General features: G+C 38.6%; 1 protein-coding gene across 1 annotated transcript in view; it reads left to right on the plus strand.

Annotated features, from left to right (window-relative positions):
• Positions 1–26060, plus strand: part of serpinc1 (serpin peptidase inhibitor, clade C (antithrombin), member 1) — a 47332-nt gene extending 21272 nt beyond the window's left edge. Inside the window, exons 4-7 of the mRNA XM_069937554.1 lie at positions 16040–16177; positions 20733–21126; positions 22361–22425; positions 25786–26060. Of these exons, the coding sequence (XP_069793655.1) occupies positions 16040–16177; positions 20733–21126; positions 22361–22425; positions 25786–25980 (792 nt within the window). The 3' untranslated portion in view covers positions 25981–26060. The remainder of the gene's footprint in view (positions 1–16039; positions 16178–20732; positions 21127–22360; positions 22426–25785) is intronic.
• The last annotated feature ends 842 nt before the right edge of the window (positions 26061–26902 follow it).

A 26902-nucleotide genomic window follows, 5' to 3' on the forward strand; every position in this document is an offset into this window, starting at 1 on the left:
CTGCTGTGTTAATGTTTCGGTATTAGTTGTTGTGGTCTCTTCACTTGATATTGGTGTTGCAGGCTGTGCTGGTATCAAAGCTTTCTGGATGTGAATTCTGTTCCTCCTCAGCTGATTGCCAGAGTCTGTCTGGACAAGGTATGATCTTGGTGTCTCAGCCTCTCTGATGACCTTTGCTGGGGTCCATGTTTTAAACATCGGCTCTTGAATATGTATATGCTGCCCTTTGAAGAATTCTGGCAATGTTTGTGCATGTTAATGCTGGTGACCTTCTTCTTGCGTGTCAGCCAGTCTTCTTCTTGTTTCCTCCTGGTCTTCTGGAGGGTGTATTTTGCTTGGCTGAGTTGTTTTATATCTCCTGCCATTTAGAAATTTCACTGGGGACTTCATGTCAGCCATTAAAGGTGTTGGTCGTAATGATAGAAGAGCAAGGTAGGGGTCTTCCTTTGTTTCGTGACTCTTAACTAGTGTGCGTTTCACAGTTTCTACTTGTCTTTCAATGAACCCATGACCTTTGGGGATGATGTAGTGATAACAAACCCACATTCTGCAGCTAGCTTTCTGAATTCTTGTGACGTGAAATGTGTTCTATTTTCACATTACTTGATCAGGTATTCCTTGTTCAGCAAAGAGTTCTCTTATTTCTGAGGAGATAGTTGGCACTCTCAGGTCTTTCACCCTTTTGACAAACGGAAACTTAGAGTAGTAACAGGCTACTTACTAATTAAATACCACTTTTTTTTGAAATTTTATTTATCATTTGTATCAATACAATAAAAAAAATGAATGAATACAATATTAAGCATTTGATCATACATAATACAAAAAAATCTTTTAAATTTTCTCCCCAAGACCGCTCCCTCCCAAAAGTATGAAAAAAAGAAGAGAGAAAAGAAAGAACCACCTACTACTACATATACAATATCATTATCATATATTCATTAATTATCATTATTAATTTCTAATTGAGAGAGGTGGATAAGGTAGAAAAGGTGGATGGAAATTTTTTCATAAAAATCCATATATGGCCTCCAAATACTATAAAAAAATTTCCAATTCAATTTTTAAAACTATGTGTAATTTTTTCTAAAGGAATACAATTTTTCATTTCACTGTGCCACCTACTTAATAATATTTCATTATCAACTTTCCATGTTATCGTTATACATTTCTTTGCAACTGCTATTGCTACATTTAAAAATTTTTCTTGGTATTTATCCAATTTCAGTTGTACATCCTTTTCATATATATCTCCAAGTAAAAAAAATTCTTGGATCCTTTTGGATTTTTATCTTCATAATTTGTCATAATAATAGACTCAAATCATTCAAAAACCTTTCCACTTTTTCACAAGACGACACTGAACGTAAAAAAAAATCTTATTTCTTTTGTACATTGAAAACACTTATTAGAGTAATTAGGGTCAAGTCCATTTAATTTATATAGAGTACAGTATAATTGATGGAGAAAATTATATTGAACCATTTGGTATCTAGCATTAACTGTAATCATAACACTTTCTTGACACAATTTTGACCATATTTCCCCTTGAATTTGTATATTTAAAGCTTTCTCCCATTGCATTTTTGATTTATGTAAATCTTTTTTCTTTGTGGTTTCTTGTAACTTTATATTCATATTAGTAATAAATTTTTTGACCATAAATGTATCCATTATATCTTCAAAATGACTTCATTTTGGAAACTTCAAATCTGCTCCCAATTTTTTTAAAATATGATTTTAATTGATAATATGCAAAAATTGTATTGTTATGTTTATTGTACTTATCTTTTCATTGGTCAAAAGTTTAAAAAACAATATTTTATCCTCTGTAAACCTTCACTCGACCAATTATCAAACAAAGAATTATTAAAAGTCAAAGGAAGAGGTTGATTTTGTTTTAACAACATTTTTTGTAATTGATCATTTTTAATTCCTCTCTCAATATGGATTCCATTCCATATTTTAAATAAATGTTTTAAAACTAATGTCTCCTTAGTTCCTTTGAACAATTCACTATTTCATTTATACACAATTTGCTCTGGGATAAATTCATCAATTTTATTCATTTCTATTTGAACCCAAGCTGCTTTTTCATCCTTTTGAAAACAGGAGGACAAAAATCTCAATTGAGCTGCTTTGAAATATTTCTTAAAATTTGATAATCTTTGTCCTACTTGATCAAAGTTCCATGTTAATTTTTCCAAACCAATTCTTGACATCTTACCTTTCCAAATAAACTCTCGTATTATTTTATTCAAACTTCGAAAGAATGATTCTGGTGCATGAATAGGTAACGATTGAAATAAGTACTGTAATCTCAGAAAAATATTCATTTTAATGCAATTCACTCATCCTATTAACCTTATTGGTAAATCTTTCCATCTTCTCAAATCCTCTTCCAACTTTTTTAATAATGGGAAATAATTTAACTTAAAACAAATTATTAATATTTCTATTAATTTTTATTCCCAAATGTTTAATTACATAATTTTGCCATTTAAATTTTGTCAATCTTTTACACTGAGAATAATCCATATCCTCCATAAGCATCACCTCACTTTTGTCAACATTGAGTTTATAATCCGATACTAATCCATATTGTTTTAATCTCTCGTTCAACTTATTTAACGATATTTCTGGTTTCATTAAATATGCTATTACATGATCAGCAAATAAACTAATTTTATCAAATAAACTAATTTTATGATTTTTATTACCTACTTCAAAACCTCTTTTTTTCAGTTCTTATTATTTATGCTCATGGCTCGATTGCTAATGCAAATAAAAAAGGTGATAATGGGCAACCTTGTCTATAAGAACTTTCTAACAAAAAGGGTTTTGACATTTGTTTATTTGTAATCACTTTTTCTTTAGGCTGATTATATAATGCCTTTATCCAATTTAGAAAAGTATTTGGAATCCGAAAAGCATTAAGTGTTTCAAATAAAAAAGTCCCATTCCAATCTATCAAATGCCTTCTCTGCATCTAATACTTCTGCCACAACTGGGATCTTTCTATTTTGTGCTATATTTATCAAACTTTTAAAAATTTAACAATATTATCTGCTGCTCTTCTATTCCTAATAAAACCAGTTTGATCCATATTTATTAATTTTGGCAAAAATTCAGCTAACCTGTTAGCTAGTAATTTGAATACAATTTTGTAATCTGTATTCAATTATGATATATGTCTGTATGAAGAAGGTTGTAAACAGCCTTTCCCTTTCTTCGGAATCACTGTTATTAACACTGTTTTAAATGATTCTGGTAAATTATGTATCTTTCTCATTTGTTCTAATACCAATTAATACAGGCATGAATAACTCCTTAAACTCTCTATAAAATTCTGGTGGAAAACCATCTTCACCTAGTGCATTATTATTCGGTAATGACATTAGGATATCATAAACTTCTATTTAAGAAAAATTTTCAGACAACCTTCCTTTTCATCTTCCTTTAACACAGGCAATTTAACTTGTCTCAAATAATCTTTTATTTTATTATTATCTTTCATAGATTCTGAATGATAAAGTTGAGCATAAAATTCCTTAAAATTATCATTTATTTTCTGTGTTTTATAAATAATCTGACCTGTAGGTTTCTTAGTTGCAGTTATTGTTCTAGAAATTGTTTCTTTTTTAATTTCCATGCTAAAACTTTGAGGCCTTTCACCCAACTCATAGTACTTTTGTCTCAATCTCATTATATCCCTCTCCACTCTACAAGACTGAATTGATTTAAACTTTAATTTCTTTGACTCTAACAATTTTCTCTTCTTCTCATCTTTTTGTACTTGAATTTCCTTCTCAAATTGTGTTATTTTTTGTCTAACTGATCTACTTCTTTCATATAATCTTTCTTTACTTTTGAAGTGTAGCTTCTTATTTGACCTCTAAAATATGCCTTCATAGACTCCCATAGTATAAACATACTCGTAACTGAATCTTTATTGGTTTCAAGAAAAAATATTATCTAGAGGAGTCACGTGGCCGGTAGGGTAATACCAGCCCTCTCCAGAATAGAGAAAAAAAAAAGTGAAGAAAAGACAAAGTTCAATAAATACAAAATATAAGAAATAAAAGATAAAGTTGTAGAGAAAAGAAAGAAAATGGCACCCAAGAAGGAAAAAGTGAAAACATCAGGGAAAAAAAGAAGAAAAGATGCTGGAAAAGAAAGGAGAAGGCCTTACCTGCACAAAGAAACAGGGAGCCATGGTGAAGAAGAGCACCCGATCTCTGAGGTTGGTGACGGCCCCATGGAGTTGCAAACCCCTGACTGCTGGACTGCAAAAACGGTTCTCTGAGCCAAACAAAAGTGTGCAACTGCGCATGCGTGAGGAATCACATGTGCACAGTGCGCAAACTAAGGACAAGGAGAACACTGATGGGAGGGGGGACTCAGTCGAGGAGTGGGCAACCACAGCGCGACCAGCTGAGGGATGCCCGACACCAGGGCTCTCAGCTGGAAGAAGAGGAAAGCGGCAGGAGAGGGAGTGAAAGGAAAGAAGAGCAACAGCAGGAGGCTCAGATGAGCGGCTCAGAAGAAGAGGACCAACAGCAAGAGGCCAAGAAAGAAGAGGCCCAACAAAGTGAAACAAGCAACTCATCAGGAAAGTCAGAAGAAAGACAGATACAAAGAAGAGGAGACACAAACACAGGTACAGACACAGAAGAGGAAGAAGAAGACCAAGATTTTCATAGAGAAATAGAAGGTAAAACAGATGGACAGAATATAGATAAAGTTTTTTTTCAAGAACAAATGAGAGCATTAAAAGAATGGTTGTCGTTAGAATTTAGTCCAATTAAAAGAACAGAAGATAAAGTGCAAAGATTAGAGCTAGACATGACTGAAATAGGGAAAAGAGTAGAAAATGTGGAAGAATGAGAAATGGCTGTAGAAATGAAAGTAAATAACTAAAGAAGAAAATTGGAAGTGATAAAGAAATTAAAGAGACACAAGAGTTGTTACCTCAGAAAATTGATATGTTGGAAAATTATAGTAGGTGAAACAACATCAAAATAGTGGGCCTAAAGGAAGATGAAGAAGGCACAGATATGAAGGAATTTATAAAAGAATGGATCCCAAAGGTCCTGGGAATGACAGAAATGCAGGAAGGATTAGAAATAGAAAGGGCACACAGAACACTAGGTCCAAAACCACAGACACATCAAAAATCAAGATCCATTTTAGTAAAATTCTTGAGATATACGACAAGAGAAAATATACTGGAGCAGGCAAGGAATAAAATTAGAGAAGACAATAAACCATTGGAATACAAGGGTCAAAAAATATTTTTTTTACCCAGACATAAGTTTGAACTCTTAAAGAAGAGGAAGGAGTTTAATACAGCAAAATCGATCTTATGGAAAAAAGGTTATAAATTTATGTTAAGACATCCAGCTGTGCTTAAAATATTTATCCCTGGGGACCAAAACAGACTGTTCTTGGATCCGGAGGAAGCACAAGAAATTGCAGAACGATTACAGGACAGAAGGAGAGATGAAGAGATGTAACAAGAATGAAGAACAGCAATAAAATATATATAAAGATGTAAAAACAATGTATAAATAAAGAACTAAAGAAGGGAAAGAGAAAGGAACTAAGGGGGTAAAAAGGGAGAACTTCATTATATGTGTGTAAAAAAAAAACGTTTTCTCGGGGGGTTGGGGAGGGAGAGAATAACAGTCACTGCGAAATCAGTTGACGCTTGCGAGCAGGATCGCAATCCAGATGGAAAGGGGAGTTGTGGTTGCTAGGCAAGGGATAAGGGGCAACTCAGAGAGTGGAGGGATATTTGGGGTTAAAGGAATATTGGATGTGGGAGTTGTTAGAGTATTTTATGTTTTAAATGTGTTGTCATACATTGAGTTTAAAAAGGGAAAACTGAAAGATGTAAATGGGAAAAGAGGAATGGTGGTAGTGAGGAAGCGGAAATGAGGTGTAAACAGGATACGAGATGGCCATGTTGAACCATATAACTATAAACATTAATGGAATACATAACAAAATTAAAAGGAAGAGGCTATTAAATTTACTGAAAAAAGAAAAAATACATATAGCATTTGTGCAGGAATTGCATCTAACTGAAGTGGAACATTACAAATTAAAGAGAGACTGGGTAGGGCATGTAGCGGCAGCATCATATAATTCAAAAGCTAGAGGTGTAGCTATATTAATTAATAAAAATGTACCAATCAAAATAGAGGAGGAAATAATAGATCCAGCAGGGAGGTATGTAATGATAAAGTGTCAGATATATTCAGAATTTTGGAATTTGCCCAATATATATGCACATAATGAAGAGGATCAAAAGTTTATGCAAGATATCTTTTGAAGATTGTAGATACACAGGAACTATATTGATAGGAGGGGATTTTAACCTTAATTTGGAATGTTGGATAAAACTGGACCAAAGACTAGCTAAATTCATAGTTAAATCAATGCAGGAAATGAAACTTATGGATATATGGAGGAGGCAGCATCCAAGAGAGAAGGAATACTCATATTATTTGTGTAGGCATAAAACATACTCAAGGATTGGTACGTTTTTGTTGTCGGCTCATATTCAAGGGAGAGTTAGGAAAATTGAATATAAAGCTAGATTACTATCTGATCATTCACCCCTGTTATTAGCAATAGAACTGGAAGACATCCCACCAAGAACATATAGATGGAGGTTAAACACCACATTACTTAAAAGACAGGAATTTAGAGAGTTTATTGAATGCCAAATTAAAACGTATTTTGAAATAAATACTGAATTAGTGAAAGACAAATTTATATTACGGGACGCAATGAAAGCCTTCATTAAGAGGGCAGATAATAAGTTATGTCTTTGGCTTGGCTTCGCGGACGAATATTTATGGAGGGGGTAAATGTCCACATCAGCTGCAGGCTCGTTTGTGGCTGACAAGTCCGATGCGGGACAGGCAGACACGTTTGCAGCGGTTGCAGGGGAAAATTGGTTGGTTGGGGTTGGGTGTTGGGTTTTTCCTCCTTTGCCTTTTGTCAGTCGAGAAATAGAGCAGTTGGAAAGGGAGATAGTAAGTACAGAAAAGGAACTAGTAAAAAGGGATGATATAACAAAAAGGAGAGAATTGGCAGACAAAAAAAATACGAAACATTGCAAACATACAAGGTGGAGAAGAACATAATTAAAATAAAGCAAAAGTATTAAGAACTAGGAGAAAAAACAAAAAATATTAGCCTGGCAACTTAAAACAGAACAAGCTAAAAGAACTGTATTGGCATCAAGGAAAAAGGACAAACAAATTACATATAACCCAATAGAGATTAATGAGAACTTTAAGGAATTTTATGAACAATTAAATACCAAACTGAGAATGATGATAAAATAGAAGAGTTTTTAGCTAAAATTGAACTGCCAAAATTGCAAGAGGAACAAAATAAACTGATAGAACCATTTGAAATAGAGGAAGTACAGGATATATTAAAAAAGCTGCCGAACAATAAAACACCTGGAGAGGATGGATTCCCAATAGAATTCTATAAAACGTTTAAAGAGTTATTAATTCTTTCTCTCCTGGAAGTAATGAACCAGATAGAAGAAACACAAAACTTGCCAGATTCATGTAAGTCAGCAAAAATTACAGTAATACCAAAGACGAGGAAGGATCCACTAACACCAGCATCATATAGACCAATATCTCTACTTAATTCAGATTATAAGATAATAGCAAAATTATTAGCAAATGGATTGGACAATTGTGTACCAAAATAGTAAAACAAGATCAAACTGGATTTATTAAGAAAAGACGAACAGCAGATAATGTCTGTAAATTTATTAATCTAATTCATGAAGTTCAAGGAAATAAGAAGCCAAAAGTGGCTGTAGCTTTAGACGCAGAAAAAGCCTTTGACAGAGTAGAATGGAATTATTTATTCAAAGTACTACAGAGGTTCAATCTACCAGAAACATATTAATTGGATTAAAGCATTATGTAATGGACCATTAGCGAAGATAACAGTAAATGGATATGTATCAAACCAATTTAAATTAAGTAGGTCAACTAGGTTGGAATGTCCACTATCTCCCTCACTGTTCACTTTAGCATAGAACTATTGGCAGAACTGATAAGAACAGAAAATAAAATAAAAGGGATAAAAATAAAGGAGGAGTATAAAATCAGTTTATTTGCAGATGACATCATAGTATTCTTAACAGAACCAGAAATATCAATAAAAGAATTACATAATAAATTGAAGGAATGTGGAGAAATATCGGGGTACAAGATCAACGCAAAAAAAGTGAAGTGATGCCAATGAGTAATGCAGATTATACAGAATTTAAAAAAGAATCACCAATTAAATAGCAAACACAAGCAATCCAATACCTAGGTATTAGGTTAGATAATAACTTAAGTCACCTGTACAAATTAAATTATCAGCCACTAATAAAGAAATTGCAGGAAAACTTAGAACATTGGAAAGAATTACCACTAACGTTGTTAGGGAGGGTAAATTGCATTAAAATGAATGTCTTCCCAAGGATACAATACTTATTTCAATCATTACCAACTCCCTTAACAGAGAAATTCTTTAATGAACTAAAGAGGATAATAAGGAAATTCTTGTGGAAAGGGGGGAAACCAAGGATAGTGTTAGATAAATTAACAGAAAGGTACAACCAAGGTGGCTTGCTGTTACCAAACTTTAAAAATTATTATAGAGCAGCACAATTAAGGAATTTATCAGATTTTTACCAGACAAGGGAAGAACCAGACTGGACTAAGATAGAACTAGATAAAATAGGGGAGAAGGTACCGGAACATACACTTTATAAGTGGGATGAAAAGCTGGTGCAATATAAAAGCTCACCAGTACTGCATCATTTACTCAATATATGGAAGAAGATTCACTTAGAATTGAAAAAAATGAATTACCAAATACAAAAATTACTATTGATGCAAAATCCGCTAATCCCTTTTACAATAGATAACCTTTCCTTTAGAGAATGGGAGAGAAAAGGAATTAAAAGAATAGAAAATTGTTTTTTGGGAAATAATTTATTAACATTTCAACAGTTGAATTACAAATATGGAATAACTCATGGTACAATGTTTGCATATCATCAACTGAAATCTTATTTAAAGGATAAATTGGGAAACAGACTGAGATTACCAGAAGGAAGCAGCATTGAATATGTGATTACAGACACAATGATAATTAAAAGATTTATAATGAACATGTACATTAAGATCCAAGATAAGGAAAAGGATGAAATAAGCTATAAACCCAAACAAAAGTGGGAAAAGGATTTAAACATAAAGATAAAAAATGAAACATGGGAAAAGTTATGTTCTGGAACTATGAAGAATATAATAAACACAAGGTTACACATGATACAGTATAATTGGTTACACAGGTTATGTATCATGCCCCAAAAGTTGAAAAAATGGGATCCAACATTATCAGATAGATGTTTTTGCTGAAAGAAGGAAATGGGAACAATAGTACGTGAAATTTGGGCATGTGAGAAAGTGAAAATATTTTGGGAAGATCTAAATCAGATATTAAATAAAATCACAGAAAATAACATACCAAAAAATCCAGAGATCTTTCTTCTAAGTAATATAAGAAGTAAGGAATTAGGCCTCAAATTGGATAAAGCGCAAAAAAGATTTATTATGATAGCCTTAGCTGTAGCAAAAAAATGTATAATGTTAACTTGGAAAATGCAAGAGAGCATGAGAATACAGCAATGGTACATGGAAATTAATAAATTTATTCCATTGGAAAAAATAACATATCATTTAAAAAAATAAAGTCACATTATTTGAACAAATTTGGGAACTGTACATGAAACATAACAGAGAGGGCTTGCCTCGGACCTCCACCCCCTAAAATGATAAGAAGACAAAATGACTTGATCCAGTGTGTAAAAGTAGATCACACATTTTTCTTGTATATTTTTCATTGTGTGATGACATTGTTTTATGGTTTTATTGTATTGAATATGTTGAATATTTATTGGTTTTGGAGGGTTGTGGGAAGGGGGGAGGGAAGGTAAGGGGGGAAAAAAAGGGAGAAAATGCCACTGTGTATATTTAATGAGAAATGTTTGTATGTATTTTGGATGATATGGTTCACAGTATGAAAAATTAAAAAAAGAAAAAAATTATCTGTTGCCTCATATAATTACAAATATTTTTTCTTTAATAATGTTGTATTTAACTTCCATCTATAACCTATCTTTTGCTCTTCTTCCAACAAAATTAAAGATGAATGATCCAATAAAACTCATGCTTGATATTCCACCTTTTGTACTCAATGTTGAAATTGTGTAGAAATTAGAAACATATCTATTCGTGAATATGTTTTATATCAAAAAGAGTAAAAGGAATAATCCCTTTCATTTGGATATATTTTTCTCCAAATATCTTTCATTAAATCTCTTACCATTTTTGCTATTTTATTTTTCATCATGTTATCTCCTGACCTATATAATTTAGGGTCTAAAACAAGACTTTCTCTTTAGCGTTAGATAAATGCTTAAAAACATCTTGCATAAATTTACCATCATCTACATTTGGTGCATATACATTCATTAGGGTCCATTGTTCCGAAAAGATCTGACAAGTTACCATAACATATCTTCCAACTACATCTATACTAGTATCCAGTATTTTAACAGGTAGTTTTTAATTTTCAATATTGCTGTACCTCTAACCTTAGAGTTAAATAATGTTGCTACTAGAGTCCCTACCCAGTCTCTTTTTAATTTTTCATGTTCTTTTTCTGTCAAATGTGTTTCTTGTTAAAAAAAAAAGCTATGCCCACTTTTTTTTTTCATATATACTTAACAATTTTTTCTGCCTTATTTGATTTTGTATCCCATTAATATTAATACTAATAACATTCAATTAATCAGCCATCTAGTCTTCCACATAATCTACTAATCATCCTTCTTTCCACCTCCATTCCCCTCTCATCCAAAATGCTAACAATAAAATTAATAATATAATTATTGTATTTAGGTATATTAGTAAAGATCGAACTCCCCCCCCTCCCCCCACCACCATCAAAGGCATACATAGTAATACATCCTTTCTTCCCTGATCTATAGGAGTTGTGATCAAAACCACACCCGCTCGCATAACTCCGCAGAGGCCAGGCTCATGCACCCAAATAACTTCCCCGAAATATTATACTGTCTTTTATTGCCTCTGGTCTATTCAATCTCTACCAGTTACCAATTTCAGTTTTTCATAGATCTAATGGGTAAAAACCTTTTTCTTTAATACTCTCTCCTCATTTATATTCTCAGCTGAAATCTTTCTGCATCTTCTCTCATTTCAAGCATCACCCAGTTCTCGTTTCTCTTTCTCAGGCAATGAATCTGCAAACACGTTTGCTTCATTGGGTTCTGAAAAAAATCTATTTTTTCCTTCAGGAACAAAAATCTTCAGTACTGCCAGGTACCTTAAAACAAAAGTATAACCTTTTTTCCATAAAACATTTTTAACAGCATTGAATTCTTTTCTTTTTTTTCTACAAATCAAAACTTATATCAGGGTAAAAGAAGATCTTATTTCCATTATAAATTAATGGTGATTGCCTCTTTTTCACTTGTTTTGCTGCTAGTTCCAGGATCTTTTCCCTCACTTCGTGACGAAGTAATTTGACCAGTATCGAACATGGTTTTTAATCTGGCTGAGTTTTAGTCATAATGCTCTGTGGGCTCTTTCAATCTCAATATCTCCTTGAAATTCAATTATCCCCAAAGATTGCGGGATCCAACATTGCAAAAATCTCTTCATGTCTTGTCCTTCATCGCCTTCTTTAAGTCCAACAATTTTTATATTATTTCTTCTACTGAAATTTTCTAACATAGCAAATTTTTGAGTTGTTCTTTTGTTATGGCCACTTCTGCTCGAAAGTCTTGAATTTCAAATTAATTCCCTTTAATTTTTTCTTTCACCACTTCAAATTTTTTATCCATTTGCAACAATATTTTTTCCACCTTCAACTTTTCAACTATACTCTCATTACATTTTTTAACTTCCACTCTCAATTGCACCAGAGATTGCTGAAAAATATCCATACATTTCTTCGTTTCAGTTGTAGATATACAAGTCTCTTTAATTTTCTCTTGTTTTTTAGTCAAAACTCTTTGTTCTACATACGTTTCCTCTTCTTCCTGTTCTTCTTCTTGATCACTGGAGCTGGAGGTTTCTTGAGCCTTTTTTAAAATTGCTTCCATTTTTTTCTGTGCTCTGCGCATGCGCAGAGTCACTTCTCCTCCCGTGGCAGGTGGCCCCATGGGCTACTACCTTCCATGCAGCTCCAGGATCCTTCTTCAAGGTAGGCCTCTCTTCTTTATCTGCTTCCTTTTCTTGTTCAAGTTCTTGAAAGATAGTAATTGTTTTATCTTTCTTCGATGATATTCTGAGTTGTTCTGTAGGCCTTCCAACAGCTTTTTTTTCTATTTTCTTTTAATCATTTCAGCCTTTTTAACTCTTTTTTGAAACTTTTATGGAGAGAGAAGGGATTCCAAGTCTAGCCCCATGTCATCATGGGGAATCCCCCTTTAAATACCAGTCTTGATTCTTGGTGAACAAGTCTGCTACACTGTGCCATGGCCTGGCATGTAATTCTGTGGAAATCATCCCCTTTTTTTGTTGTGTTTCTGTTGATGCTTTTGGATATCTTCTTCATCTGGATCTCATAATTGACAGAGATCAACTGCAACTCCTAACAGTTAACCAGACCTAGAATTTCTGGTCCGTGTGCATCTACCACATAGAATGTACAGAGGATGTTCTTTCCCTTATGGCAGCCATTGATCTTAACTCTCCCTAGCTGCTTGATTATAGGCCATTAATGTGACATTTACTGTTTCCAATGCACCGTCTTTTTGGTACCCTTTAGTTATGTTCTCTGGGAACATCTGGTGGTGAGTGGAAGGATGTTGCTTTGTGATCCAGTTTCCAGCTTCACCTTTAGATTAAATATCATAGACTTATTCTGGATTGTCCTCTGTATTTGGATCCTTGTGTGCAACTCCCTTCTTTCTTTTATCTCTCCAGACATCTCATGAAGGTGTATGGATTCTAGGTTCAATATCTGGGTGTCGGAGTCCTCATTGTTGTTTCCTTTCATGTGGTGGATCATCTTCTTTTCTTCTTTCTTCAATAGTGTTACTGTTTTCTTCATACCAGTCTTGCACATCTTCGCCCAGTGGTTTGCTCAATAATCAGAACGGTATGCAGGGCATTTGTTTTGGTCATTGAAGGGGTGTTGCCTACTACACTTCCTGCAGGTGTTGGAGGTTTGTGCTTTTCAGACTGTGTTCTTTAAAGCATCAACCATTCCTTCTCTTTGCTGTGGGTGAGTCTGCATTACAAAGTCAGCTCCACTGACCTGCCAGTTCCCCTTACATGATCAATACAGCACAATTCCTCTATTCTTCAAAAATACGTCTGTGCCTTAAATACATTCATTGACACACCCTCTCCTGCTTCCTTGGGAAGAGAAATCTATGGATTCTCTACCTTCTGGGAGAAGCAGTTCCTCCTCATCTCTGTCCTAAATCTACTCACCTGAATCTTGAAGCTAGTTATTTTCTCATTTGCTCATCCAACTCGAGGCTAACCCCCACCCCCCAGGTTCTAGTGACAGACTTGCCATGCCAGGAATCAGTCTGGTGAATCAATGCTGCAATTAGTAAGGAGTTCAAAACTGTACACCGTCATTCAGGTGGAGTCTCACCAAGATCTTATGTAATGGCAGTACCACATCTTTATTCTTGTACTCAAATCCTATGGCTAATAAAGGCTTAAATCTCCTTGGCCATTCAGATTGCCTAATGAGCTTGTCATTACCAATATCTCTACAGTCGCTATTGCTACTTCTTTCAAACCCCAAGGGTACAATTCATCTTGTCCAGGAGATTTATCCACTCTTAAGACCATTCAGCTTTCTGTTACCTTCTCCTTTGAAATAGTAACTGCACTCATTTCTCTTCCCTGAAATCCTTCAACATCTGGCACACTGTTAGTATCTTCCACAGTGAAGACTGATGCAAAATACTCATTTAGTTTTCCAACAATCTCCTTGTCTATCATTATTATTTTCCAGTTTCTTTTTTCTAGAGTTTCTCCAGCAATTTTGCAGAGTTTCTCCAGCAATTTTGTAGAAACTGCAATCTGCAGTCTTTCTTGGTTAAATAATAGATAGATTATAGATAGGGATTTTATTTGCGTCCTCGTGGCTTTGAAGGCTCTGGCTGTGTCTATAGCTTCGGCCAGCTTCAAGCTATCCTTCCCTATAAGAGACTTTTGCACTTCGGGATGGGCACTCCTCCATATTAGCTGATCAACTAATCTTTCCTCTTTATCCTTAAATCTGCATTTTGCAGCAACAATTTTTAGTCTAATGAGGAAGTTATCAACAGTTTCATCAGTCTCTTGCATTAAGCCTTGAAATTCATAGCATTTAATTCTATGATTAGACCTGGGTTCAAAGTGAGAAGCAAACTTTGTTAATATCATAAGTCAAGGTCTCGCTCCCCTGCTGTTGCGTTTTTAAAATAGCTTTTGAATGTTAAATTGCACTTCTGCTGAAACTTTTTAAACGATTCAACAATGTCTTCAGCCTCCCAGTCTGTCACTGGCAGAGCTGCTGTGGCTCCAGCCATTTATTTTCAGTAATGTTTTTCTCTACTTCCCCTTTGATTTTTCAGTGACTTACAATCAATTGTATAGCTTTATTCCTGTTCTCTTATACCACTGCCACCATGTTATGTCTCGGTGCTACTCAGGAGGCTTCTTAAATAACTTAGAGAAACAAGATTCAAATAACAAAAGAAACTGTACTTACTGATGTCTTCCACCATCTCAGGAAACTATTCACATATACTCATGTACATATACATACGCCCCTCAGTGATTCACTACAGTTACTACAGTGGGTGTATGCTTATGTGGTTACAAAATAGATCACATTATCCAGACTATATAATAAGGTCCTCTGTGTACTCCATGGCGGACATGGCCTTGCATTCACAGGCCCTGCCGAGTGCTCACAGGACCCAAAGATATTCAGCGTTGGACTCACCGGGTTGTTGTCTGTGGGTCACCAGAAGGTGTCTGGCATAGATGACATTGATCTTACACAGGTACTGTCTTTTGAATATGTTCATGGCTTCCTGATATGATGTAGCATCCCTGATCATGGAATACACCAGGGTACTGACCTGGAAGTGCAGCACTTGTAACTTATCGGTCTCTGATTGCACAATGGTAGAGGAAGCCTGCAGGAATGCTTCAAAACAGCGCAGCCAGAGATCAAAGTTGTTGGATGCTCAGGTGATTAAAAGTCGATCTCCAACTTTTCTGGCTTCATGATCTGCTCCATTGTTTAAAAAACACTTTAAGTGAATAAATCTGATGCACTATCAACTTCTTGAATGACTGTTGTTGAGAAACCAATAGGCTTTTATTCACAAGAACAATGGCACATCCATACTGTTCAACTGTCCTGCACTGAGGAGGGGGCTGTGGAACAGCCATCTTTATACAGGAGCCTGTGGGGAGGGGCCACAGTACAATCTGCCAATAGGTGTGCTTGACCAGACAATTATACATAACAGTAGTTTACCACACACTTTTCATCCCTGCAAGACCTTGCAGCCAGAAGGCCCAGCACTCATCCAGAAGATTTGCTCATTGCAATGACAGTCCTCCCAGGGAATGTTAAAGTTTATTTGGAGGAGAGACGGGGAGAGATCTTCTGGACATCCTTAACCATTTGTGAGACCTCACTGCAGGAGTTGGCAGAATAGAGGATGTGTTTCCTTCCTGAGAATGATTACTAATTCTCAACAAAGTCTCTTTCTCTCTTCTCTCCCCTCCTCCCTCTTTCCCCTCTTCCCTCTCTCCCCCTCCACCTCCATCCGGCCTCTCTCCCTCCCCCCCTCTCTAATCTCTCCCATATCTCTCGACTCTTCCCCCCCCCACCCCGATATGTTCAAGGCTGTTGAACTAGGAGAGAAATGCCAGTTTTTCTTTGACAGGAGAAGCCCACGTTGGCCAGACACATCATCAACAATTGGGTGTCAAACAGGACTGAAGGACTCATCAATGATGTCATCCCTCTGGATGCCATAACTCCCTACACCACCTTGGTCATTATCAATGCAATGTATTTTAAGGTGAGTTGATACATTTCCAGACCATTGACCTCCTCGAGCCCCTGTGTGTATCGGTTGGTGAGGTATAGGAGATCTAAGAATGTGGAAGAGTACCTCACAGACACAGGCCCTTGGGCCCACAATGTCTGCATTGAACATGATATTCAAGTTAAATCAAAACTCTGCTCTCTGCACATAATCCATATTCCTCCATATTCTTGCATCAATCTCGAAGTCTCTCAAACGCTACCATGTTTACACCACTAACTCTGGTATCCTAATCCAGGTACCCACCACTCTCCATGTAAAATATTTTCCCCACACATTTCCATCAAATTCAGTAAGTGCATGTTCTCTACTATGTGACATATTTACCCTGGGGCAAAAGATTCTGAATGTCCACCCTCAATTTCAAAGGTAAAGGTTCCATTACATTTAGAATGAAACATATATGAAATTCTATAACTTTTGTCTACCGTGAAGTAGACGGAGAGTCGTCACTTTATCCAGCATGCCTCACATTTATAAACATCTATTAAATGTTCCCTCAGACTCCAGTGCTACTGAGAAAACAACTCAAGTTTGTCCAATAACTCTCCATAAGTCATATTCTCTCATCCAGAAAATGTCCTGGTAAACCTCTTCTGTCATCTTTCCAAAGCCTCCACATCCTTCCCATAATGGGGCAACCAGAACTGCCCACAGTATTCCATGTGGGCAAAAGTTTACATCTGGCGTGTGGCACCTGCTCCACCATTTGACAAGATCATGGCGGATCTGGCTGTGGATTCAGCTCCACTGACCTGCCTGTTCCCCTTACATAGATCAATACAGCACAATTCCTCTATTCTTAAAAAATACGTCTGTGCCTTAAATACATTCATTGACACACCCTCTCCTGCTTCCTTGGGAAGAGAAATCTATGGATTCTCTACCTTCTGGGAGAAGCAGTTCCTCCTCATCTCTGTCCTAAATCTACTCACCTGAATCTTGAAGCTAGTTATTTTCTCATTTGCTCATCTAACTCGAGGCTAACCCCCCCCCCAGGTTCTAGTGACAGACTTGCCATGCCAGGAATCAGTCTGGTGAATCAATGCTGCAATTAGTAAGGAGTTCAAAACTGTACACCGTCATTCAGGTGGAGTCTCACCAAGATCTTATGTAATGGCAGTACCACATCTTTATTCTTGTACTCAAATCCTATGGCTAATAAAGGCTTAAATCTCCTTGGCCTTTCAGATTGTCTAATGAGCTCATCATTTAGTGACTGAAGCACAATTATTTAAACAAAAAAGACTGCAGATTGCAGTTTCTACAAAATTGCTGGAGAAACTCTGCAAGTCAAGCAGAGTTCTTCATGTGGAGAGTAAAAAGAGAGGTGAGAATAGATATAGGACCACTAGAAAAAAGAAACTGGAAAATAATAATGATAGACAAGGAGATTGTTGGAAAACTAAATGAGTATTTTGCATCAGTCTTCACTGTGGAAGATACTAACAGTGTGCCAGATGTTGAAGGATTTCAGGGAAGAGAAATGAGTGCTGTTACTATTTCAAAGGAGAAGGTAACAGAAAGCTGAATGGTCTAAGAGTGGATAAATCTCCTGGACAAGATGAATTGTACCCCTGGGGTTTGAAAGAAGTAGCAGTAGAGACTGTAGAGGTATTGGCAATGATCTTTCAGGAATCCATAGATTCTGATATGGTCCTGGAGGACTGGAAAATTGCAAATATCACTCCACTATTCAAAGGAGGAAGGCAGCAACAAGGAAAGTATAGACTGGTTAGCCTGACATTAGTGGTTGGGAAGATGCTGGAGTTGATTATCAAGGATGATGTTACAGAGACCTAGGAGGCACACGACAAGGTAGGCCAAAGCCAGCATGGTTTGACAAACCTATTTGGATTATTTAAAGGAGTGACAAGCAGGCTAGATAAAAGAAAAGCAGTGGATGTTGTGCATTTGGATTTTCAGAAGGCCTTTGACAATGTGCCACAAATGAGGCTACTTAACAAGAGCCCATGGTATAACAGGAAACATACTAGCATCGGTAGTGCATTGGCTGATTGGCAGGAAGCAGATAGGGATCATATTCTTATTGGCTGCCAGTTGCTAGTGGTGTTGGGGCCACTTTAGATTATGGGTTGAAAAGCTTTATGGCCAAAGTTTTCTGGTTATATTAACGCAGGTGGAGGAGCAGCTTGTGTTGAGACTGCAGAAGAAATTAGACAAATTTTAGACAAACTAGGAGAATGGATAGAGAAGTGGAAAATGAAATATAACTTTGGATGTGTCATCATGTACTTCAGTAGAAAACATAAATGGGCAGACTCTTTTTCTAAAAGGGGAGAAAAGTGAAAATACCTAGATGCAAAGGGACCTGGGAACCCTTGTGCAGGATAGCCTGAAGATAAACTTGCTGGTTGAGTTGGTGGTGAAGAAGGCAAATGCATTGCTGGCATTCATTTCAAGAGGAGTGGAATATAAAAATAGGGATGTGATTTTGAGCCTTTATAAGGCATCAGTGAGACTTCACTTGGAGTATTGTGGGTGTTGTTTGGCTCCTTAGATAAGAAAGGATGTGCTGACATTGGAGAGGGTTCAGAGGAGGTTCACAAGGATGATTCTGGGAATGATAGGGTTCTCATATGAGGAGTGTTTGACAGCTCTTGGTCTGTACTTATTGGTATTTAGGAGAATGAGGTGGGATCTTGTTGAAACAATTCAAATGTTGAAAGGCATACACAGAGAAGATGTAGAAAGGTTGTTTCCCATGTTGGAAGAGTATAAGACAAGAGTACACAACTTCAAAATTGAGAACAGAGATGTGGAGGAATTTCTTTAGCCAGAGGGTGGTAAATGTGTGGAATTTTGTTGCCACAGTGGTTTTAGAGGTGTATTTAAGGGAGAAATTGATAGGTTCTTGATTAGCCAGGTCATTAAAGGTTATAGGGAGAAGTATTGCTTCACTTGGAAGGACTGTTTGGGGCCTCGAATGGTAGTGAGGGAGGCGGTGTGGGTGCATGTTGCACTTCCTGCAATCACAGGGTTAGCCACCAATTAGTGAGACAGGATGAGTGGACGAGGGATTCAGGGAGGGAGCGGTCCCTGCAAAAGGCAGAAGACAGGAAGATGCGTTATAGGTGATGCGGAGGTTGTTGTAGTGATAGATGAGGACAAGGGGAATCCTATCCTTGTTCCATCTAAGGGTGGAGGGGACCAGGACAGATGTGCGGAAAATGGAGGAGATGCGGGTAAGGGCTGAGTGGTAGAGAGGAAGCTACGATTTTCGAAGAATGAGGACATCTCAGATGAGCTGGAATGGAAGAGGGATGTCTAGGTCTCTTCATCAACCAATTGTGGGGGAGCTCACACTTTTTTTCATGGAGCTAGTCTGTCAGCATGTGGTTCCACTTACCTGTATTCCTGTGAAGCCTCTCCACATTCTTGACACTTCTCATACATCCACTCAACTTTGCACCCAGAATGTTACATTTGGTGCCTTGACATTCTTGGTGTGAATCCAGCCTGGAACTATTTGCTACTATGCTAGACACTAACTGCAGATCAGAGAAGGACCCATGTTTCTCTATTCATTGTTTTCTGTCAGTTAACCAACTCTCAGCCTGTCCTAGTGTTTCCTCCAATTCCATGCACTCCAATCTTCCATGTGGGACTTTATCAGAAGCCTTCTGAAATTCAAATACTCCACAACCATTGGTTCCTCCTCATATCCTTCCTTTGAATACATCTCAGAGCCTTGATAAATTCCTCAAACATCACTCCACTATGTTGTGTTAAGCAGGAAAGTCTGCAGACATTGTGATTGAAGTGCAATACACAAAAGTGCAGGAGAAACTCAACAGGTCTCAGATTATCCATAGGAAGCAAAGGACAACCAATGTTTTGGGCCTGAGCCCTTCGTAAAGATATGAACAAAAATCTGGCAGGCACCTGAATTAAAATGGTGTGGGAGGAGGGGATGGAAGATGGGGCAGATACTTCTCCCTACCCTTTCTACCATCCCCTCCTCCCACACCATTTTAATTCCCTTCCCTTCCCCTTTTTAAAAAAAATTCAGGCACTGGCCTGGGTTTTGCTTCCTATAGATGCTGTGTGACCTGCTGAGTTTTGGTGTATTCCCCATGTTGATTCTGCTCCATCACTGTTTTCTCAGTGCCATGATTCACCTTCCTTATGATTGATTCTAGCATTTCTCACCTATTGATATCGGGGCAGCAGGTCCCAAAAAGCGTGCATGCAGGGGACATAAAGAATCCTGGATGACGGGAGGACGGGGACTGGGGGAAATATTTGGTCAAAACCTGATAATTCATGTCCCTCCCTGTAACCTGCTCCCTCTGCTGTAGCAGCAGACACTCCCTGAGCTCTGGGCACTGTGTTCCCTCCCCACATCGCTGACCCTTGCAGTTTTTGAGGTGCTTTTTAAACCCACGTCCATGATGGCATGTTACTTGTCTATGTAAGGTCCTTTAGCACTTCCTTCCACACATGGCTCTGATAGAGCAAATGGTTTCAGGGAAATGAATGATAAATGTGTCGCCTGTCTGTGCAGGGGCTGTGGAAATCCATGTTTGAAAAGCGCATGACCACAGAAAAGCAGTTTGAGAAGACATCCAGAAACAAGTGCCAAGTCCCTATCATGCAGCAGCAAGGTACATTCCGGTTTGGCAAATTCCCAGTGGACAAAGCAAAGGTGATTGAGCTCCCGTACAAAGGCGACGATGTATCCATGGTGTTGATTCTCCCCATGACCGGGGGAAGCCTGCAGGAGATCGAGGGGCATCTGAGCCATGAGAAGGTGATGGGCTGGCTCAGCAGGCTCCGCATGGTGGATGTGGATCTCTCGGTGCCTCGCTTCCGCATTGAGGACTCCTTCAGCCTGACCAACAAGCTGAAGCAGATGGGCTTGGTGGACCTGTTTGACGCTGAGAGAGCTAGCCTTCCAGGTTGGTGAGGTTGCCCTCCATCCCCTCCAAGCCCCAATACCCCCTGTTTGCTCCCACCGACTGCAGCCACACCCATCATGTCCCCAAACTCTCCATGCCCCCAACATCAGTCCCCACCCCACCCATATGCCCACCAACAACCTCAACTGTGCTATTCCCCCACCCCCTCCAAGGTCCAACCACCCCAGTCTTCCCACTTCTCACTCTCCAAACCCACTCACTCACCATCACACTTCTCCTACATCCTAGTCACCCCAACTCAACACCCTCTCCATCCCTGTCTCACAACTTGTTCTCATCATCTCCATGCATTTGTCCCCTGCTCTCTCCAACTGCCTCTTCCTTTCCTTTCTTCCTCCCACCCCGTCTCCCCGCCCCATCTCCCCTCACTGTCCTGCCACCCTCCCTAAGCCCATCTGTTTTCTTCTTCACTCTCTGCATTCCTATCCAACACTGTCATCCCTGTACCTCCCCTGATCTCAAAGGCTTCCTGGTCACTATCCTCATCCAACTTTGTGCCACATGGTCAAGAACCATGGACAGCCATGCACTTTGTGGTTTCCATGAACCTCAGTGCTTTGTATTCTACAACAGTGAGGGCTCATGAATTACCCAAAACCTTTGATGTTTTAATTCACAACCTACCAGGCACTGATATTCGATTTAGAACATAGAACATGACAGAACAGTACAGGCTCTTTGGCCCTCAATGTTGTTTCAACCTATATAATTCCTTTAAAAAAAGTACTAAACCCTTCCTGCCTTGTACACCTCTATTTTTCTTTCAACCATGTGCCTATATGAGAGTTTCTTAAATATCCCTTATGTTTCAGCCTCCACCACCATCCCTGGTAAGGCATTGCAGGCACACACAACTCTGTGTTTTTTTAAAAAAAGTACCCCTGATGTCTCCCTTCACTTTGTACACATGTCCTCTCGTGTTTGCTATTTCTACTCTGGGAAACAGGCACTGGCTGTCCAGCCTATATATGCCTCCCATAATCTTGTAGACCTCTATAAAGTCTCCTTTCATCTTTCTGCACTCTGAAGTGAAAGTCCCAGCTCTGTTAACCTTGCCTCATAAGATTTATTTTCTGATCCAGGTAACATCCTGGTAAATATCCTCTGCACCCACTCCGTAGCTTCCACATCCTTCCTATAATGAGGTGACCAGAACTGAACACAATACTCTTAAGTATGATTTGGGCAAATGCTGACTATGTTTACCTTTCAGGATTAGTTGAAGGATTGCAAACTGATCTTTACGTATCAGATGCATTTCATAAAGCCTTCTTGGAGGTATGTTGTTTTATTTCTTACAGGTAATTAAGCCTTCCGTTGACCTGATAGTTATTCTTTAGTAATTGAATATTGCAACCAAAAGTAGTAAACTTTTTTTTTGCCGTTTGCTTGAGGTTGCCGGTTGATTGAATTCTGGATAACAGTGGTTTTACTGTAGTATATTGAAATCCTCACATCTGCATGTAGTTAGAACATAGCACTCTATAGCACAGTGCAGGCTCTTTGGCCATAGTGATGTACCACATGATAACCAACTGCCTAGAATTTTCCTACAGTATAACCCATCTTTTTTCCTTTGTTCCATGTATCTGATCATTCTTGTTTGTAATCACTGCCTTGTTGCATGCATGTTTTCATGTATGCATACATGTATTTGTGCTCATAGTGTACATTCAAGGTAAACATTTCCCACTGGAATATTTCCATCCTGACAGTGGTTTCATCTCTCAGGCATTGTGTCTGAATTGCACAGCAATCCAGTTTGCTGATGCATTAAAATCCCATTCAGAACCCTGAACCCTGCAACTTGCTGATGTAAAATAGCTGAATCCCAAGAGCTGTCATGTGCCCAGTCAGAAGGTGAGGTGTAGCTCCTCATGCTTGTATTGGCACAGTGTAGCAGCCCAAAGAGAGCAAGGTTAGAGTGAGAGTGGGTTGGAAAGTGAGAGCAACACTTATACATTTTCCCTAAGAGGAATTATTGAATTTCTACCAGACTGCCATAGGTTTCTTTAGTGAGTGGGCACCAGTTTGTCTGGTGGGGTATAATCTGGAGAAGTTATCCACTCTGTCAGGAAGAAAAAAATAGAATATTGTTTACATGATAGATAGTGATGGTTACCAAAAAGTATCGCAGGTGGGCAGAGGAATGGTTGATGGAATTAATACAAGGTGTTAGCGGATAGCACAACACTGTTACAGCACCAATGACTCAGGTTTGAATCTGGCACTATGTCTGGAGTTGGTACATACTTCATGTGCCTGCTTGGGGTTCCTCCAGGTATTCCAGTGTCCTACCACATTCTAAAGACATACGGAACTTGTAGGTTAATTCGTGTATTTGGGTGGCATGGGCTTGTGGGCTGGAAGGGGCTGTTATGATTTTTTTTAATTTAGAAGTTGGGAGGTCATGTTGTAGTTGCATAAGATGGTGGTGAGGTAGCACTTGAGATGAACAAAATCATGAGAGGAATAGATTGGGTGAATGCAGAGCCTTTTGCTCAGAGTAGGGGAATTGATAACCAGGGGGCATAGGTTTAAGGTGAGGGAGGAGAGATTTAATAGGAACCTGGGTGTAACTTTTTTTTTACATAAAGGGTGGTGGATGTGTGGAACAGGCTGTCAGAGTAGGCGGTTGAGGCAGGTATTATTGCAATGTTTAAGAATCATTTGGGTGGATACATGGATAGGATGGTTTTAGAGAGATATCGGCCAAAGCAACCAGGTGGGACTAGTGTGAGTAGGACATTTTGTTTGGTATGAACAAGTTGGGCTGAAGGGCCTGTTTCCATGCTATAATGATGAGTAAGACTCCAGGCTGATGAGATACAGAAAAATCAGAGCGTTCTTGAATATGAAACATACAAAGCGAGCATATAGGTGCACCAAATAATCAGGAAGGCATAGGCAACATTAATCTTTCTCGCAAAGAGGATAAAAGTAGGGAAGTCTTGCTCCAACATTGGAGGGTGTTGGTAAGGCCACCCCTGGAGTACTCTACACAGCTTTAGTCCCCAGGATATAGTATGTAGAGACACACAGAAGGCTGCAGATGCTGGAATCTGGAGCTAAACATAATCTGCCTGAGGAATTTAGCAGGTTGAGCAATGCCAGTAGGTCAAGCAATGTCAGTGGGAGAAAAAGAATGGTCGATGTTTCAAGCCAAATCTCTTTATGAAGATTTGATAGAGTTTATCCCCACTTCCACTGATGCTGCTCTGCCTGCTGAGCACCTCCAGCAAATGGTGTTTAAATATACAGTAGTAGGTGGAGGCAGTCAAAAGGAGATTCAAGTTAAAAGGGGTCTCCATAAAGGTTCCTATCCTGCATTGTTGACTGACCATTTCTACCCAGGAATGCTGCCTGATCCATTGAGTCCCTCCAGCTTTTCACTGCTTGCTCAGGGTTTCAGTATCTGCCATTTTTGTGTTTCTCTTTTTGCCAGTGTAGTTCCTGGGATGATAGGTTTGTCCCATAGAGAGACATTTTGGGTCTGTATTCCATTTTGGTTTCCTTTTTGTATATGTGTGTTGGAGGCAATTCAGAGGTTTACAAGGTGGATACTTGATCTGAAGGAGTTGTCATGTGAAGAAAGCTTGGAGTTTAGAAGAATGGCAGACTATCTTCTAGAAATGTAAGATTTCAAGGGAGCTTGACAGGGTGGATTTCTCTTCAGATAATCTAAAACTAAGGAGCATAGTTTCAGGATATGAGGATGAAGTTCTTCTTTCAGAGGGCGTGACTGTTTGGAATTCTCTATCCTGAGAAGTTTGTATGCTGGGCCATTGAAGGGAAAGATGGACAAATTCTTGGTCTATTCAGGACTCAGGGCTATAGGGATCAGGCAACAAAGTGGAGCTGATGTTGCTGAATGTTGGAAGAAACTCAAGGGGTTATTTGGCTACCATCTAAGTCATTTTTGATAAGGATTAATGTAGAAACTACACCAGTGAAGAACAACATTTTTCATGGGAACATTTGTAATCAGGTGGGAAACATTCGATAGTTCATAGACTCATTTGTGGCAGCTGCCTTTCACTTCAGATAATTTCATTAATGTAATTTAAATTACCAACATGCAGTGTTAAAATTTGAACATCATTTCAGTTCTCATGCCACTGTAATCTCCTAGGGGGCGAATGGTGATGAGACAGTGCAGAGAGAGAGTTTTGCTCTGTATCTAAGCTCTGCTCTATCTGTCCTAACTGTGTGTGATGGAACTGTGCAGAGGGAGCTTCACCTTGTGGGACCCATACTGTTCCTCTCATGGCTGTGTGGAGGGAACTTTACCCTATATCTAACTTGTGTTGTCCCTGCCCTGGAGTGTGTGACGGAAATGTGTAGAGGGAGTTTCCCTCTGTATCTAACCTGTACTGTTGAAGTCCTGGGATGGTATGTTACAGTACAGGGTTTTAACTCCATATCCAGTTGATTTGTGCCCAATATAAGTGTTTTATGGTAATGTAAAGGCTGCATTGCACTGCATCTCACCTGCATTGCATGCTCTCTGTGAGTATGTGCTGGTGCAGTGTAGAAGCAGCTTTGCTCTTGTCCAATGAGATGCCCTAGCCTTGGGGTGAGGTGTGGTCATGTGGCTGTGTATTAGCTGGGCTTGATGTGGGACCTTCTGCCTGGCAGGTGAATGAGGAAGGCAGTGAAGCTGCAGCAGCCACAGCCGTGATGTTGATGGGACGATCCCTGAGGCCAGCCCTGGAGGTCTTCAATGCCAACCAGCCTTTCATCCTGCTGATCCGAGAAGTCGCCATCAACGCCATCATCTTCATGGGGAGAATATCTGATCCCTGTGGCCCTCCACAGCCAAAGAGGCAATGACACTCACCACCAATGGGAGTAGCACAAACTTAATCAAGTGCTCAAGGGGTTGTTATCTTATTAAAAGAAATTAAGAAAGATAGATTTCTCCATGTGTTTCTCCAGCACTTTTGAGTACTGCACTAGATTTCTCTCTCACTTTTTTCAACCTTGAGGGACATTCCAATGCACCTCACAGTAAACACAAGCAAGTGAAAGGCAAAATTCTACAGATGCTATAAACTTGAAGTAAAAACTCAGTTCGACAGGCAGCATCTGCGGCGAGAGTTGATCTTTCTTTTGCAGAGATACTGTCTGATCTGCTGAGTGTTCCTGGAGTGCCTTTGTGTTGCTTTTTTCTCTCTCTCTTTTCAGTCAGTCCCTCAGGATCAAAGAAGGCTCACTTCCTCTGCAGTCCAGTGGGTTCTCTGTGAATGGGGCAGGAGGTGACTGAGGTAGTTTGAGGTGGAGTGGTCTTTCTGCCACTTGCACAGGGCTTCTTTGCACTCCCCATAAAATAGTTCCCAGCATCATGCAAAATACATCCCTCACGTTTTGAGCACTGATGAGTCAGGGGTTGGTCAGGATGTTACAAACCTGAGGTGTACAAAATCATGCGAGGCAATGGAATGAGTGAACACACTGAGTCTTTTGCCCAGAGTAAGAGAATAAGTAGCCAGAGGACAGATTTAAGGTGAGGGGGAATATTTTGCAGGAACCTGAGGGGTAAGTTTTTATCCGAGGGTGGTGGGTGTATGGAACAGGTTGCCAGAGAAAGCGGTTATGGCAGGTGGTATTGAGATATTTAAGAAAAAAAATTGGATAAGTACACTGATAGAATAGGTTAGGATGGGTCCAGACGGATATTGGCCAAATGCAGTCAGGTGGGACATTTTGGTCAGTGTGTGCAAGATGCGTTAAAGGGCCTGTTTCCATGCTATAT

Source organism: Narcine bancroftii, chromosome 5 (genome assembly GCF_036971445.1).
Source record: "Narcine bancroftii isolate sNarBan1 chromosome 5, sNarBan1.hap1, whole genome shotgun sequence".
In the NCBI taxonomy this organism is placed as follows: Eukaryota; Metazoa; Chordata; class Chondrichthyes; order Torpediniformes; family Narcinidae; genus Narcine; species Narcine bancroftii.